At 37.1% G+C, this 15,806-nt stretch overlaps 9 protein-coding genes across 9 annotated transcripts in view; 5 read left to right on the forward strand and 4 right to left on the reverse strand.

Annotated features, from left to right (window-relative positions):
* Positions 1-72: 72 nt before the first annotated feature.
* On the reverse strand, positions 73-1,005 carry C9374_012692 (uncharacterized protein; the record flags this gene model as incomplete). Its single annotated transcript, XM_044688486.1, has 1 exon — positions 73-1,005. The coding sequence occupies one exon, from the start codon at positions 1,003-1,005 to the stop codon at positions 73-75; it is 933 nt and encodes a 310-aa protein (XP_044554334.1).
* A 33-nt stretch (positions 1,006-1,038) lies between these two features.
* C9374_012693 (uncharacterized protein) lies at positions 1,039-2,626 on the forward strand (the record flags this gene model as incomplete). The annotated part of the gene is made up of 3 exons (XM_044688487.1): positions 1,039-1,349; positions 1,440-2,338; positions 2,406-2,626. 3 exons carry the CDS (start codon positions 1,039-1,041, stop codon positions 2,624-2,626), a joined length of 1,431 nt encoding a protein of 476 aa, XP_044554335.1.
* A 79-nt stretch (positions 2,627-2,705) lies between these two features.
* Positions 2,706-4,662, reverse strand: C9374_012694 (uncharacterized protein; the record flags this gene model as incomplete). The annotated part of the gene is made up of 2 exons (XM_044688488.1): positions 2,706-4,328; positions 4,522-4,662. The coding sequence occupies 2 exons, from the start codon at positions 4,660-4,662 to the stop codon at positions 2,706-2,708; spliced, it is 1,764 nt and encodes a 587-aa protein (XP_044554336.1).
* A 119-nt stretch (positions 4,663-4,781) lies between these two features.
* Positions 4,782-6,137, reverse strand: C9374_012695 (uncharacterized protein; the record flags this gene model as incomplete). Its single annotated transcript, XM_044688489.1, has 1 exon — positions 4,782-6,137. One exon carries the CDS (start codon positions 6,135-6,137, stop codon positions 4,782-4,784), a length of 1,356 nt encoding a protein of 451 aa, XP_044554337.1.
* A 1,355-nt stretch (positions 6,138-7,492) lies between these two features.
* C9374_012696 (uncharacterized protein) lies at positions 7,493-9,422 on the forward strand (the record flags this gene model as incomplete). Its single annotated transcript, XM_044688490.1, has 3 exons — positions 7,493-8,325; positions 8,444-9,165; positions 9,286-9,422. The coding sequence occupies 3 exons, from the start codon at positions 7,493-7,495 to the stop codon at positions 9,420-9,422; spliced, it is 1,692 nt and encodes a 563-aa protein (XP_044554338.1).
* An 87-nt stretch (positions 9,423-9,509) lies between these two features.
* C9374_012697 (uncharacterized protein) lies at positions 9,510-11,067 on the reverse strand (the record flags this gene model as incomplete). The annotated part of the gene is made up of 2 exons (XM_044688491.1): positions 9,510-10,044; positions 10,259-11,067. 2 exons carry the CDS (start codon positions 11,065-11,067, stop codon positions 9,510-9,512), a joined length of 1,344 nt encoding a protein of 447 aa, XP_044554339.1.
* A 534-nt stretch (positions 11,068-11,601) lies between these two features.
* Positions 11,602-12,345, forward strand: C9374_012698 (uncharacterized protein; the record flags this gene model as incomplete). The annotated part of the gene is made up of 1 exon (XM_044688494.1): positions 11,602-12,345. The coding sequence occupies one exon, from the start codon at positions 11,602-11,604 to the stop codon at positions 12,343-12,345; it is 744 nt and encodes a 247-aa protein (XP_044554340.1).
* A 692-nt stretch (positions 12,346-13,037) lies between these two features.
* C9374_012699 (uncharacterized protein) lies at positions 13,038-14,813 on the forward strand (the record flags this gene model as incomplete). Its single annotated transcript, XM_044688495.1, has 1 exon — positions 13,038-14,813. One exon carries the CDS (start codon positions 13,038-13,040, stop codon positions 14,811-14,813), a length of 1,776 nt encoding a protein of 591 aa, XP_044554341.1.
* A 150-nt stretch (positions 14,814-14,963) lies between these two features.
* The window catches only part of C9374_012700 (uncharacterized protein), a gene marked incomplete at both ends in the record, with an annotated part of 1,935 nt that continues 1,092 nt past the window's right edge, over positions 14,964-15,806 (forward strand). The window contains one exon of the mRNA XM_044688496.1: positions 14,964-15,806. This exon is cut by the window's right edge and continues 1,092 nt beyond it. Coding sequence (XP_044554342.1) covers positions 14,964-15,806 — 843 coding nt within the window.

Genomic DNA, 15,806 nt, shown 5'->3' on the forward strand with positions numbered 1-15,806 from the left:
AACTGAGATCAAGCGTGAAAATTCCAAATTAACTAAAAATTCGAAAAATACATACTTGTTTTGTAAGACAATTTAATGCTGAAAATATTTCAAATTTTGTAGCTTTTGTTGGAGTGTGTAAATGGCTTGAGTATATCGTAAATACGTTCCTTCTACGTTGAGGGAGGTTAATAATTTCAAATTTTCACTTTTAGCAATGGAAATTCCTGCATTTACTCCAATACGTGTGAATGCCAATTCCAAACTCGTAAGATGATTCAAATGCTTACTGGTAGCTATAAATTTGACACCTTCGTCCTCAATGGGATTGTGGTTCAATTTAAGTTTTCGTAAATTTCCTAAATATTCTGATTCTGCCAATTGTTTAGCACCTTCAACTGTAATGTTATTGCTTTTCAGGTCCAAAAGAGTCAAATTTTTGAGATTTTCGCTTTTAGTGATACATGTGATACCTTGATTTTGTACATGACAACCGATCAAGAAGAGTTCAGTTAATTTCGTCAAATATGGACTATTACAAATACATCGAACGCCTTCAGGACCAATTCCATTGTGATTTAAATTCAAACTCGTCAAATTTTTCAACACCGTACTTTGAGAGAGGGTTTCCACTGCACGACATGTCAACTCATTAGAATCCAAATCGAGTGATTCCAAATTGTAAAGATAATTACTAAAAACAATTGCATTCACACCTTCTGATCCCAAAGAATGACCAAATAATCCCAACTTTTTTAGTTGCTTCATGGTAGAACTGTTTCCAAGAAGCTTTAATTTGACTGGAGTCATATTCTCGAACATGAATTCTAATTCGAGTGGTATTTTTCTCGCTTGTTCATTCCATTGTCTACAAACTTTCATACACACCCTCAAAATAAATTCTGGTTTTAAAAATTGCATAACTGAAAAAACAATATCATCTGCTAATAGGTCATCACCCGAACGAGAGCTCTGTACTTGTTGATGATGATGGGAGTCGTTCGGAATGAGAGCGAGTTCCGTCATTTTTTTTTAAAGTCGTTGTAAATCTAAAAAAAAATGCTGAAAGACCATCACGATGCTGTAGTGTCCTTCTTTTCATCATCTCTTTCATCATCAAAAAAGCATACCGCCTGTGAAGAATCTGCTCACAGTATAATGGAGAAGAGTGGTGAAGCAAATGTAAATCCTGAAATAATTTTTAATAGGCGACGAGAAGAGTATTATGACTTGCTTCGGAAAGGTATATTATTGAGAATGGAAGAAAATTACGTGGAATCTTTTGAGTATTTGAAAAAAGTTGTGGAATTGGAACCGAGTAATTTTGAAGGATATTTAGAATGGAGTGTTTGTATGAGTCTCTCAAATAGGTAGGTAATTACGAAATTATCTCGGCAAGAACCATTATGTGTGTGTTGCTAATATTCATATAAATTTTATAACACTCATTTACTATTTAGGAATATTCATGCAATTAGAATTCTATATTGGGGATTACATAAATGTAATTTTAGTTATTGGTTTTCGGAATCAGAAAGAGACATTGAAAGAGACTATTTTCATAATTTATTTATCGGATTAATTTATGAGATTAATGAACAACAACACACCAGCTTGGAGTACTACAAGGAAGCTTGTCGACTAGTCCCCAATGGTTTCTATGCTTTATTTTCCTGTGGATATTCTTTCGGTTCTTTATGCTTAGACAAGAATTCAAATTTAACTTCTCAAGAAAAGGAGCGCTATATTGAGGAATCTTGTAAATATTTTGAAAAAGCTCTTGAACGTGTTCATGCTAGCCCTTTTCACTCCAAATATCACTCTTATTATATCTGTATTCTTTGTACAAATATTGCATGGGTGTTGCGAGAAAATAACGAAACCTCGAATGACGCTCTAAATTATTATTCTAAAGCAACAGAATGGTACGATAGACATTTGAGATCCTATTTTTCAAGAGCAAGTCTCTATGGAAGGAGAGGTGAATATGAAAATGCAGTGAAGGACTATACGAAATGTATTGAAATTAAGGAATTACAAGTTCCAAAATGGGAAGGAATTTTGGTGAAACTAAAAAGCTATGTTGGATCGAATGTTATGAATCTTCTATCGTTGTTTACAACAAGACATGCAGCCAACGATTTTCGTTCAAAATATTGCTATCACAACGAAGAAGTGAGCTCTGGATTTTCACAATATGATATGAAAGAATATGAAAAACGACTGGCTGATATATACGAAGAGAGAGGGACACTTCACTTGGAAAATCATGATGTACAAGCCGCTTTATTTGATTTTGCAGCAGCAAAATTAATTAATCCTTGCAATGCATGTTCTCATATTTTTGTGAATTACATTGGTAAGTCATTAATAATTATATTGATCAATAGATCTTGACATAGTATATTATTTTTCCCACAATTTAGCGAGCAGTGTTTTGGACCAGGAAGAGAGTTCTGAAATCTTGTTGGAATACCTCAAATACTTGCAAGAAGAAAATGTTTATGACTATGAACTTAATTTCTTCGATATTGCCTCGATATTCATTCACAGTTCCCACGTGTTTGAGGAAATGAACGACTCCACGAAAGCCAAAGAGTTCAAGACCAAATTTGAGTGTGCTTTGAATCATTCACGAATTTGCTAGAATGAAAGTTATCCACACTAAATGCTCAAATCCGTTTCAATTTGTAAACAAATAATATTATTTAACAACCAGTCAAAATTTATTCCAAATCAATGGAAGGATATCCCCAATGTTTGAGAGGTACAAATGTTTCCTTAATAGCTCTCACACTGGTCCATCTCAGAAGCATATTCTCTGAGCCAGCCTTATCGTTGGTTCCAGAGACTCTACTTCCACCAAATGGTTGTTGACCAACGATGGCACCAGTACTTTTGTCATTAATATAAAAGTTACCAGCACTATGTCTGAGACCTTCCACACATTTAGCAATAACATTGCGATCACGAGCAAAGATTGCACCCGTAAGTCCATACGAAGATGTGGTATCAATTAAACGAAGTACATCATCGAGGAAGGTCTGTGTTGAATCATCATAGGCATAAATAGTGAGAACTGGTCCAAAGATTTCTTGTGACATGGTTTCAGAAACAGGATCAGTAGTCTCAATAATGGTTGGGTCAACAAAGTAACCAACTTCCTTAGAATGGTTACCTCCAACAATGATCTTTGATTTAGGACTATTCCTTGCTCGTTCAATAAATCCAACAATCTTGTCGAATGATTTTTCATCAATAACAGCAGAGGTGAATGATTTTGGATCGTTGGGTTGACCAACTTTAAGCTTCTTGGTCTCCTCAATGAGTGCTTGTTTAACTTCAGCAAATTTAGATTTTGGAATGTAACATCTTGATGTAGCACTGCACTTTTGACCGCTGTACTCAAATGAGCCACGCAATGTTTGATTGACAAAGGTGGTCACATCACAATCTGGATGCATAAAGTGGAAATTCTTTCCACCCGTCTCACCAACAATTCTTGGAATGGATTTGTAAGTGTTCAACTTGTTAGAAATTTCATTGTACAATGTTTGGAATGTCTTGGTACTACCTGTGAAATGGAGACCTGTAAAGTTTGGATCATTGAGAACTGTCTCTCCAAAATCGGATGCCTTCTTGGTTGGAACAAATTGAATAACACCTGGTGGCAATCCAGCAGCCTCCAAAACTTGATAAATCACATAATTACTCAACACAGCAGTGTCACTTGGTTTCCACAAGACAACATTTCCCATTTGAGCTGGAGCACAAGCTAAATTTCCTCCAATAGCAGTAAAATTAAATGGAGAAATTGCAGCAACAAATCCTTCCAAAGCACGATATTCCACTCGATTCCAAGTTCCAGCATTGTGATGATCCACTTGTCGTCCAATCAACTTGGAAGCATAAAAAGCATTAAATCGTAAAAAGTCAATTAATTCAGCAGAACTATCAATCTCAGCTTGATACATGGTCTTTCCTTGTCCCATCATGGTAGCAGCATTGATCTTGTATCTCCAATCTGGACTAGATAACAAATCTGCAGCTTTCAAAAAGACAGAACACTTATACTCGAGAGGCATATCTTCCCATTCCTTCTTGGCTTTCAAAGAGCCTTCAATAGCTTCTCGGATCATGTCCTTATTGGCACCATGAGCACGGAATAGATATTGAGAACGGAGAGAAGGCATCTCACGAAGGAAGGTTAAATCTTCATCGTTTTGATAATAACGTTTTCCATTGATGATGGTTGGAATTTGGAGGATGGAATCCTTTGGAACATTGAGATACTTTTCGCATTCGGAGAGAACAGCGGATCGTTCTGGAGAGCCTTTTGCATAGGTTTTCTATTAGGAAGTGTGTGATGATGATTCAGAAAGATGATTTTTGAAATTAAAAATTGTTTTGATTAAGATGATGATCATGTTGATGATGGTCATATTGTGTAACAATTTGTTCAACCATTCGGATGTTGTTAGAGGATTATCATGATATGTCATTATGAGATTAATCTTCTCATGAAACAAGAACACCACCTACCATTGGCTCATTCACAATATACGGCAATTGAATGGTGCCATGACTCGTCAATCGATTCATTGCATTTCCGGTCGAAAATGCTCTCTTTTGAATGTATTGAGTACTCAATTTTTGGATGGTATTGTTTGTCTTTTTCATCATTTTGGGTGTTGTTTTAGAAGTGCATGGAACAATATTGAAAAGGTGAAATATTTTTTTTTTGAATTGTGAAACTCCGATTTGATCTCACTGCTACAAAATTTATTCAGTCTGTTTCATGATTAATTGCAACCAGGACAATTGTGAAGAGACTCGTGAATGAATGCGTCACATTCCACACAGAAAATATGGGTACAACTTGGGCACTGAACGGCAATGTGTGCTTCTGTTGACAAGTGCTTTTGACATCCGTAACAAAATAGTTGGTCACCTTCTTTTTTCTCATAATCCACAAATTGTTGAACGGGAAAGAGATGGTGATACGATCGAGCCAAGTGAGGGGACGAGACTAGCATTAAGCCACATGTTGCACACTCAACAGGTAAATCACAGTATTTGCTCTTACAACGTGGACAAATGTATCCTCCAGGTGTAATCTTTTTGTGACACAAACACATGGAATAGAGGGTGTGAGCTCGTCTCTGAGGAAAACCCATTCTCATGGCAGGTGGAGCTACAATTTTCTGGGCATAGGTAGTGGTGGTTGGAGGTGGAGCAGCATGAGCCATCAACATTTCTTTAAAGCTTTCATCATCTAAAGGTACATTATAGGTTCCCTGTGTTTGTTTTGCAATTTGTTTACAAATGTATACTTCAGCATCTAAGCTAATGACCGACGCTCTGATATTCTTATCTCTGAGAAGCTTCATGGTGTCGAAAATGTTATCGGGATCACATGTTGACAGTGAGCAATAAATTATTACAACTTCTTTTGAGCCATAGTTTGGAATTTGATGCAGTGAGTCGTAGGAAAGAGTAAGAACATTTTGTAAGGAAGGGTCACCACCAAATGAACGTGTGGGGTGAGATGACGAATGTCTATTGGCATCATCAAACAGCTTTTTCAATTCTGCAATTAAGAGTTTTACGTTTCCTGTTAATTCTTTCAACACTTTAGCGACACCGTTCTTGGTTGTAATTAATCCTAGTTGTGAAAGAGGGTTCTGATCAAAATATTCCTTGATAAATTCTTTGGCTGTTGAAATTACAGATTGTGCACGAGATGTTTTTTCATCATGATTAGATGGTAACATTATTCCATTGCTGCAATCAATGACAAGATATAAAAATCGAATAATTCCCTTTTTGATGATTGTTTTTTCTTGCGGAAGGGCTTTTCCTGCACTGGCACCAGCGTTCCAATACATCAACTGATGCCTCTTTACTACTCGTTCTCTTTTACTCAATTCCTTTTCCAACATGATTCGGTTCATGAAATCACCGATGGGTTGTTCTTCAAGAGCATCCACACCTCCGGTATCATATCGTTGTTCCCATCGGTATGTATTTGCATCATTTTTGTGAGCATTATAGGTTGTTAATTCATTCTCGTTATCATGATCTTCATCTACCATCACATCCGCGTCATGAGGTTGTGATGATGAGGAAGCGGAAGGGACTTCATGTGGTTGAATCATTTTTTTTACAATAACGAATTTCATCTGTTTCATGTTAGTAATAACAATTTCATTACTTATTCTTCAAGCTTAACAAAAGGACGCCATTTCGTTACAACTACTACTTGTTGCCTGTTACATTTGCCAAGCAGAATCTCGTCCATGACTGAACTTAACTAATTTGTACAATGGTTTTTGATCCATTGTATTCCTTTTATTTGCATGTTTTGAGCAAAAATTTAACAATTTTTGCTGGCATTAAAGCTGTTTCAAGTTTGTCAAATCCTTGTCAATTTTTTCTTGAAAAACCTGACTCTAATTTTACAATAACATAAAACTTGGACTTTTTAACGTACACTTTAACATCTCGAATGGTTTTGCATGGAATAGATTTAATTGGTGAGTGTTCTGAACGAACATTGTTTTTCACTTCAAGATTGTTCTTATCAAGCATCAAAAACGTGATCAAAACATAGTTGATCTTTGAACAGACTTTAATGTAACGAGCTCCATCGTTTCTTGTCTGTATCAACTCGGATTCTTCGACACTCAATTCGTTAACCTCCGGAATGTCATAAAATCCTGACTTCGCTTGGTGTTCTGGTTTAATGTCTACATAATAATGAGATTCCTGTTGTTGGTTTGGAGTGCTGATGTGTTGTTGATGAAGACATGCGCTGGGAACCTCATAGCCAAGCTCAACGTTATTCAAATATCGAGACAGGTTGTTAACAGTTTTTTTTCAAATAGTTCTCAAGACGAAAGAAGATGAGTTCTAACTTGACGAATGATTCCTAATCGTTATTTGGGAAAGTTTGACTGTGATGTGAAAAAACGTATGTTTAAGGGAAGACAATCGTGAATGGCTCAATTTCAGTGGTCCAATATAAAACTGTGTTATTGATTCGGCTGTTTGATCCTTGACATTAAGGACTCCATATCACTTCCAGGAAGCTTTGAATCCACCAACGGTCGTTTCACTACAAAGGCGATTACAACGAAACGATAACAGTCTAATTCTACCAAGATTCACGGAAGATTCAATAGGAAGTAATGGTTCGTTGTCTGTTCGAATATTTAAACAAAGGATTTACCCTGGATTTGTTCAACGCAATTGAGAGAATTTGTAGCACACGCTTCTTACACAAAATTCCAAAGACCCTTTTCAACATTTACAACACCAAAATATTCCGTTTCCCGTTTTCTCCCTCCAATTCTTTCTACAACCATCCTTCGTTCATTCTCAACAATAATTTCCACACATTCATTCCATGATCCATTTTCCTTACTCATTCATCTCCGAACCAACATCGACCCGACATGATGATCGAGTAACGCTAGTTCAAGGATGGGACTTCCAATTTTTTTTTAAAAAAATGTCGGCCTTTGCTTCTTGGTTATTGAATCGAGGCTCGTCGTCATCCTCGTCTGATGGATCATTATCGGATCAGCAAGAACAAATTTCAACGAGTCATTCCAATGTGGGATTAGAAAATTCTTCTTCTTTGGCATCAACACATTTGGCGAGTCATACAACCAATCATCATTCTCCATCTCATCATCATCACCATCATCATCATCATATTCATTTTGAGCACAAGAACAGACATCAGGATGAAGAAGAGGAAGGTTTGATGCACAAGTTTGATGAAGAAATTAAGAGTAGAACTTGTTTTACAAGAATGTATGGACAAGAGGACACTGAATTGTTCATGATTAGCACCAATATGCAACAACATCCACTTTGCAACAAGAGTCTTGTAGATAACACGGCAAGTTTCGAACATGGATCTGCTCCAAATCATGACAGCCCAACATCAACAACAAACAAGAGAAAGTATCAATTCTACAGAACTTGTGCCATGGATTATGACGAAGTCTCTCACACATCTGCTGCCTTATATGGCGATGAGGTGTGTTACTTTCCCTCCGATTATGGTGCCAGCCTGAGAAAGTTATTGTGTTGTAGAATTGTACCAAACAAGTCGTCGAGTGACGTCACTGCTGATTCAGGAACTTTGAACGAAGAGAAGCATGTTCTATCCAATATAAGCGATAAAGCTGCTGATCATGCACAGTTCCCACAATACAATGGAATTAAGGCCACTCTTGGTAAAATTGCGTATAGTGCTGCAAACGACGTGTTTAATGAGAATACTCTCCTATTTAGGAGTGTTTGTACAGACCACACAAAGGGGAAAGTGTATTTGTAAGTATGGAGTGCATTTGATGTGTAGTATGACGAGCGTGATTGTGACACCTTATGATATGTTCATGGCTGTGTCCTTCTCATATTTGTTTTACACTCTTGGTACCATGTGGTATAGATACGGAGGAAGTACCTACTCATTTGAGAGAACCCCAACTTGCAAATTTTTTGTGATGGACATGAAAACAAGACATTTGCAGAATGTACATATTGAGAACAGTGAAGAGTTGCCCCAAGTCGAAGGCCATTCTCTAGTTTTGAGAAGCAGTAATTTGCTTTACGTTTTTGGAGGTCTCATTGCTGGTTCATTTTGTAACAAACTATTTGAAATTGATCTTGGAAAGAAGACTTGTAGGCAAATCATTGCACAAAATCATGATCAGGCAGTTGCAAGAGCGTACCATGCTGCTCAATACCTTCCAAAATTTGATGTCATGGTCACAGTTAGTGGAAAACTACGACCAGGTGCTAATGCTCCAATGACCAACGAAATTCTCATTTATCATTTCAAAGAGAATCGATTCCAAATCATCTCAGATCCAATCTCACCATTGTATAGTATACCTGCTGTTCACGTGATTCACAGCACCATTGTTAGTGACCATCAATTTGCATTCTATGGAGGATGTAAAACCACTAACTATAACAGGGATGAGGACTATGATCCCAACATTTTTGTTCTCACTTTTTCTAAAAAGAAACCTAAGCACAGTAGTGATTTGATTTGTAATCTAACGGCCATTAACTTGGAATCTCGTCAAAGTTCCTGCTATACTACCATTGTTTATCACAAGAAGTTGAAATGCTTTGTACTATACGGCTCTAACGCTTCACAAAGATGTAAGTTTGTTGTGCACACATTTTCAACTCTAATCATTGGATGTTAAAACTTGTTGCCTAATAACTTTACTGTTTAAATCATGGATTGAATAATACATTTATGCATGAACTTTCAATTAGCAAACTGCTTGACCTTTGTACAAGTTGATGTCACTTCGTACCATGATCCTCAAGAATGCTTTTTCAACTTGAAATCTCTCCTCAGTAGACATCACCAACATCCATTAGTAGATATTAGCGTTTATTGTAGCGTTTAAAATTTTGAATTGAGAGTGCTTTACAACAATTTTTCACATTGTAAAATATTGAGGTTTTGAAATTTTGCAACAATAACTTAGTTTAATTTAAATAATACCTGGAATGTAAATATACTTGACTGTGTTACAATAAACATCCCAGTCATCCTTGTACTTTCTCTTACATCTTTCCATGTCTCTGTGAGCACGGTGAATAATCATACCAGTAAAGAAGCAGAAATAAAAGTATGGAATGAAAGATCCAAAACCACAAATCAATCCCCATGACAAAGCCATCATGATATCAGTTGTGTAGTGAGGCTTTCTAGCATATGCCCACCAACCATCAACCAACAATTCACTTCCAGCCTTAGTCTTCAAACACTTAGCATTAGGTGGCAAAGTACCATAAGGCAATTGTGGGAATGTCTTTCTGTCCTTGAAAGTGTTTGCCTTCATCATACGGAATCTGTTACGTTGACTCTGAGCAGTGTCCCAAATGTAGTATGCGAACAATAAAACTGCAAACAAAAGAACAGTGTACCATATTGGATGATTGATTTCAGTTCCCTTCTTCAAAATGTAAACCGAAGAGTAACAATAAACGAATGGAACACCAGCCAAGTTCCAGAAAATCAAGAGCCTATTCCGATCAAATCATGAGTGTCCAATATTGGCATGTTCATGTGTGAAATGTGTATTCACACGTAATATTCACACCCAATATATATCATCACAAAATAATTTCAGAAATTTTCAATGATTATGAATGAAAATAAAATTCATCATCAAACACCAATAATCAATCATGGAGGACAGGTCAATAAATTCGGAAGAACGAGTATGACACCACTTACCATCCCCACTTTTCATAGAAAATGTCCCAAGTGGACACAATGCATTCTTCTCCCTTCATAATTGCATTACAATACAAGAAATGAGCAGTAATCATGAAAACCATTGGAGATGTAATATAACCCAATTGTTCATATTGCTTGGCAGCTGCAGAAAGTGTCAACATGAACAACAAGACCCATGAAATTCTGGCCTCAGTGAACATTTTCAAATCCAAACTTCCCAATCTTGGGTTCAAGATGGCTCCCATAAAGTAATCATAGAGGAAACTTCCGGTCATTCTGTGTTGTCTTCCGATAGCAATGGTATAGAAATAGGTGAACAAGGCGACCAAGTTACTGAAAATGATAGCAACTGACAAGACTGAAGCATAATTGTCCAATAACATGGAGATTGGAGCAATTCCAGTCACGTACAACACAGCCACAGTACCCAACAAGACATACCAGGCTTGAATGGCATTACAATTGTACTGTAATTTCCTTCCGCCTTCATGAGTCAATGGAAGACCATCATGATAATGTCCAGGAATCAACCAAGCCAATAATCCTTCAAAGACAATAAAGCCCATATAAATGTTGAAAGCAGTCCAATTAGGACGAGCGTGTTGCCATGCTCTAGCCCAATCCACATCTCCGAACCAAACCAATTTCGAGTCATTAAATTCCAAACAATACCAATAATAATATGGAATGATATGAGAGAAAATCATGATGGCCAAACATCCCCATGGACCTCCAAATTCTCTAGGTTCTTCCTTTTCTTGCGTCTTGGGGTTAGTCGTAGTAGCAGGTGATGTAGAAGATGACATTTTTTTTCTTCGTTCTTGATTGAAGAGCTTAACGGATCGTTGGCTCTTGTTAAGGTAGGCCGAGCGAGTCGTATGAGGTAAATGCTTCCGCTGCTGAAAGAGGAGTTGCGTGGGACCGGTAACCGAATAGCACAGGAGGATTGTGTTTTACAATGATGGTTCCTGGTTAGTAATTGGATGATAACGGAATGATATTGTTTTTACTCTATTCTCATTGTAGAACCAACTCACATTCATAGGCCTTTGGTTTTGGTACATTTTTTAATTAATGTGAAATTAAAGGTTGAACACAGAGTTGGGTTGTTGACAAGCAAGTGTCAACTTCTCCATAACGTGAACAAGTGATTCAATACGTTGATAGTCTTGCCATCTTGAGATCGTGAATAATGTCCATTGTCATGTAAGAAACCACCCGTTTTCACGATTTCTTTTCGTGATAAAAGACAAGTCCTTTGCATTGCCCATCTCAACAATTAACGACAACACAAAAAAACAAATTCACAATTTGCTTCCGTTCACACCAACAACTTCAAAATGAATTATCCAATGGGTTATGAAATCCCTTCATCCATGCAAAATCGTCACCAAGAACAATTCTATCAACATTCCTACCAATATGAAGATGCTTTACAGGGTCTTCAACTTGTTCTGATTGTTGACAAGAGTGGTTCAATGGCAACATTGGATGAAGATGCCACTGGACAAGGAAGACAGAAGGGAATGGTTCAAACCAATCAATGGACTCGATATGACAATGTGTTTCAAGTCGCCAAATATTTAGCTGAAAGCGTTTTTGAATATGATGCAAACGGCTCGGTTCCAATCTTTTTCTTTGACGATCAGGTTGTTGAATATCAAGCGACCAACATTGGTCAAATGTTGGTGAGTTTTAGAAATCACAGACCTGGAGGATCAACCAATTTATTGGATGCTTTGAAAATGGCATTTGACAGACACTTGAACAACCATGAAAATATTTTGTTTATTGTGTTCACAGATGGGAGTCCTAACTCTGGACAGGAACCTAAAATCCTTGACTTGATTTATAACCGAGTTGTGAAATCAGATCCAACGGGAAATCGAGTGAATGTCTTATTTATTCGACATGGTGACGACAGCGGTGCTATTGAATTCTTACGTCATTTGGATGATTGTAAGAAAGTGGGAGAAAATGTGGATACCAAGAGTGATAATGCCATCTTTGCCATGGGACCTAAAAATGTTATTCTGAATGCAATTTACGAACACTTGGACGCCCAGTTCAAGCATATCATTTAAATGGTTTTTTTGAAAGGATTGAGAAGATGGTTGCACATTCTGTTCCTTCTCTTAATAAATATCACAAAATTCCTTTGTGATCTTTGACATGAGTTTTGTGTGTTCGTGTTTGCTGTGCATACCACTGACAAAAGTCGTCCATTTAGGTCATTAATGGCTACGGCCATATCACGATGAATGCACCTCATCCCGTCCGATTTGAGAAGTTAAGCATCGTCGAGCTGCATCAGTACTGAGGTTGGAGACAACTTGGGAACCTGCAGTGCTGTAGCCTTTTTTTTGAACGAATTTCAGCACAAAAAGTTTAATACTACAACGTTCTTCACATGCAACTATCAATTATTTTCATACTCAAATAATGATACACGATTAATGTTGATTACATCTTGTTGTTATTGCCTGCACAAGAAACTCGAAGAATTCACAAAAAGAGAGGATCAAAAATTTGTTTGAAAAAAAATTTGTTCATCTGTTTCTTCCCGTTCGCTTTCATCTTATCGGCTGCAAATAGGTACGTTTCGTGAACCCGTATCATCGATGTTGAATGTTTTATATGTAACGGTTTTATTGATACTTGTTGTTGTTGTTGGGATATTGTTTAACTGGATATTTCATCATCGTTCCGTTCGTTCATATCATCATGACTTTTTGAATCATAACATCATCATCATCAACAATTCAGATAACAAAAGATGCCTTCCTATATACTCTATGAAAGCGCTTTAGGGTTTGCCCTCTTTGAAAAGAAGAAGGTCGATGAAGTGGCCCTCTCAAAAATTGAAAAACAAATCGGAGAGTACAGTCGTTTCAAAGATATGGTAAAATTTGTTGCTTTCCAACCTTTTGATACTCCAGAGCATGGTCTTGAAAACATGAACGCCATCTCTGAAGGTATCCTTACAGAGTTTTTACAAAACTTTTTGGAGGCTAATTTGAAGACAAAGGATGACACCAAGTTGGGTGTTTTGGAAAACAAACTTGGAGGTGCCATTCAAGAACACTTTGCAAAGAAGATTACCTGTTTCACTGACGACTCAGTTTTGGGATTGTGTCGTGGTATTCGTTTGCACATTCACAAATTTATTGATAGTTTGAAGAAGGGAGATTTGGAAAAGGCACAACTCGGTTTGGGTCACGCATACAGCAGAGCCAAGGTTAAATTCAACGTGAATAAGTCTGATAATAACATTATACAATCAATCTCAATGCTTGATCAATTAGATAAGGATTTGAATACATTCTCCATGAGATTGAAGGAATGGTATGGATATCACTTCCCAGAACTTGTTAAACTTGTAAAGAAGAATGACACATATGCCAAGTGTGCACTTGCCATTAAGAATCGTTCAAATCTCTTTAAGGATAGCGAAAAGTATGACGAATTAATTCACCAACTTACTGAAATTACAAAGGATGAGGAAGTGACTGAACAAATCGTTAGAGCTGCTCGTTCATCCATGGGACAAGATGCTTCTGAATTTGACATGATGAATATGGAGCTTTTTGCCAAGAAGGTGGTCGATTTGACTGAATATAGATCCGAATTATTTGAATATTTGGAAACCAAGATGCACGACGTTGCTCCAAACTTGACATGTATTTTGGGTGAATCTGTTGGTGCTCGTCTCATTTCTAAGGCTGGTAGTTTGTTGAACTTGTCAAAATGTCCTGCTTCCACAGTTCAAATTTTGGGTGCTGAAAAGGCCTTGTTTAGAGCTTTGAAGACACGAGGAAAGACACCAAAATATGGTCTCCTCTATCACTCTAGTTTTGTTTCAAAGGCTTCCAAGCAAAATAAGGGTAAAATTTCCAGATATTTGGCTAACAAGTGTGCCATGGCTGCTCGTATTGATGCTTTCCAAGATTTCCCAACATCCAAATTTGGTGAAATGTTAAGAGATCAAATTACAGAACGATTAGAATTCTACGAAAAGAAGGCCACTTCAGGTAATGCTAAAATCTCTGTCAAGCTCAAGAAGAATATTGAACTCATGAGAGATGCTATCAAGCAAGCCAAGAAAGACGAAAAGAAGGACGAAAAGAAACAAGATAAAAAGCCAGCTGAAAAGAGAAAGAGAGACACCGTGCAAGAAGGTCCTGTCGAAGAAGAAAAGAAGTCCAAGAAGGAAAAGAAGAAGGACAAGAAGAAGGAAAAGAAGGAAAAGAATGCAGATGTTATGGAAGATGAACAAGTAGCTCAACCAGTTGTTGAAGACAAGAAGAAGGAAAAGAAGGAAAAGAAGAAGGAAAAGAAAGAAAAGAAGGAAGAAAAGGTTGAAAAGTCTGAAGCCACCGAAAATGGTGATGACAAGACCGAAGAAAAGAAGTCCAAGAAGGAAAAGAAGAAGGAGAAGAAGGAAAAGAAGGAAAAGAAGGAAGAGGTTAAGAAAGAAGAGGAACACAAGAAGGAAGAAAAGTCGGAGAAGAAGAAGGAAAAGAAAGAAAAGAAAAAGGACAAGAAGAAATAAGCATGCAGTTGAACAAGCCATCATCATTCCATCCTAATCTCATCCATTATAAATAACCACTTATCTATTCTATTATTATTGAGCTCTTCTTCAATGATAACCATTTTGTCGACAAGAGGATGAGAGAACACAGTCAGACAAAACAAAAAAATGCAACAAGTTCAAAGATTGACATTTTCAGAGATCATGGTAAAAAGTTCTGATTTCCAAAATTCACAATCAACAATACTCTCCGATTTATTGGCAAAGGACACTCCGATCGTTATTGAAGGCCTTGGCCATTCAATGAAGTGCATGAGTTGGACTGTGAACGAGCTACAACAATCATACTCCCACATCCCATTTCAAATTACAAAAACTACAGAACAAGTTCACATCCCAGGTGCTGGAACTCTGAAAACCATGACCATTCCCCAATTATTACACAAAATTGAAAAATTACAACGCACCAACAATCACTCCACAAGATATTATTTATCGGGATCAAACTTAATTTCATCAAAAAAGAGTGATGAGGAACTAAATGATGATCAAGAATTTCTCCATTCAAAGACATTACCAATAATACACAATCAACCGTACGAGCCATTACAAGGCGATCTTGCTTCAGACACAGCAAAATCAGAATTGGAACAATTACAAAACGATTGTCAAGATTTTACTCAATTCATCATGAACGAATTGACTCATCACGAAGAATTATCCAGTTTAGGAATATGGCTTGGTCATGATCAACAAAAAACATGGCTTCATTTTGACTGTGCTCACAATCTCATGTTACAAATTCGTGGAAAAAAGACCTTCCTATTGGCATCTCCTTCACATTATCTTGATCTCTATCCGTACACCTTTAAAACATGCAAAGGACAAGATATGAAAGGAGAAATTTATCGATTTTCAGAGGTCAATGCATGGAAACCTCAACTCGATCAGTATCCACGAAGTGGTCGAGTTCAGTTTTTGGAAGCACCACTCGAAAGAGGAGATGGATTG

The sequence above is a fragment of the Naegleria lovaniensis genome (assembly GCF_003324165.1).
Source record: "Naegleria lovaniensis strain ATCC 30569 chromosome Unknown tig005, whole genome shotgun sequence".
Lineage (NCBI taxonomy): Eukaryota > Heterolobosea > Eutetramitea > Acrasida > Naegleriidae > Naegleria > Naegleria lovaniensis.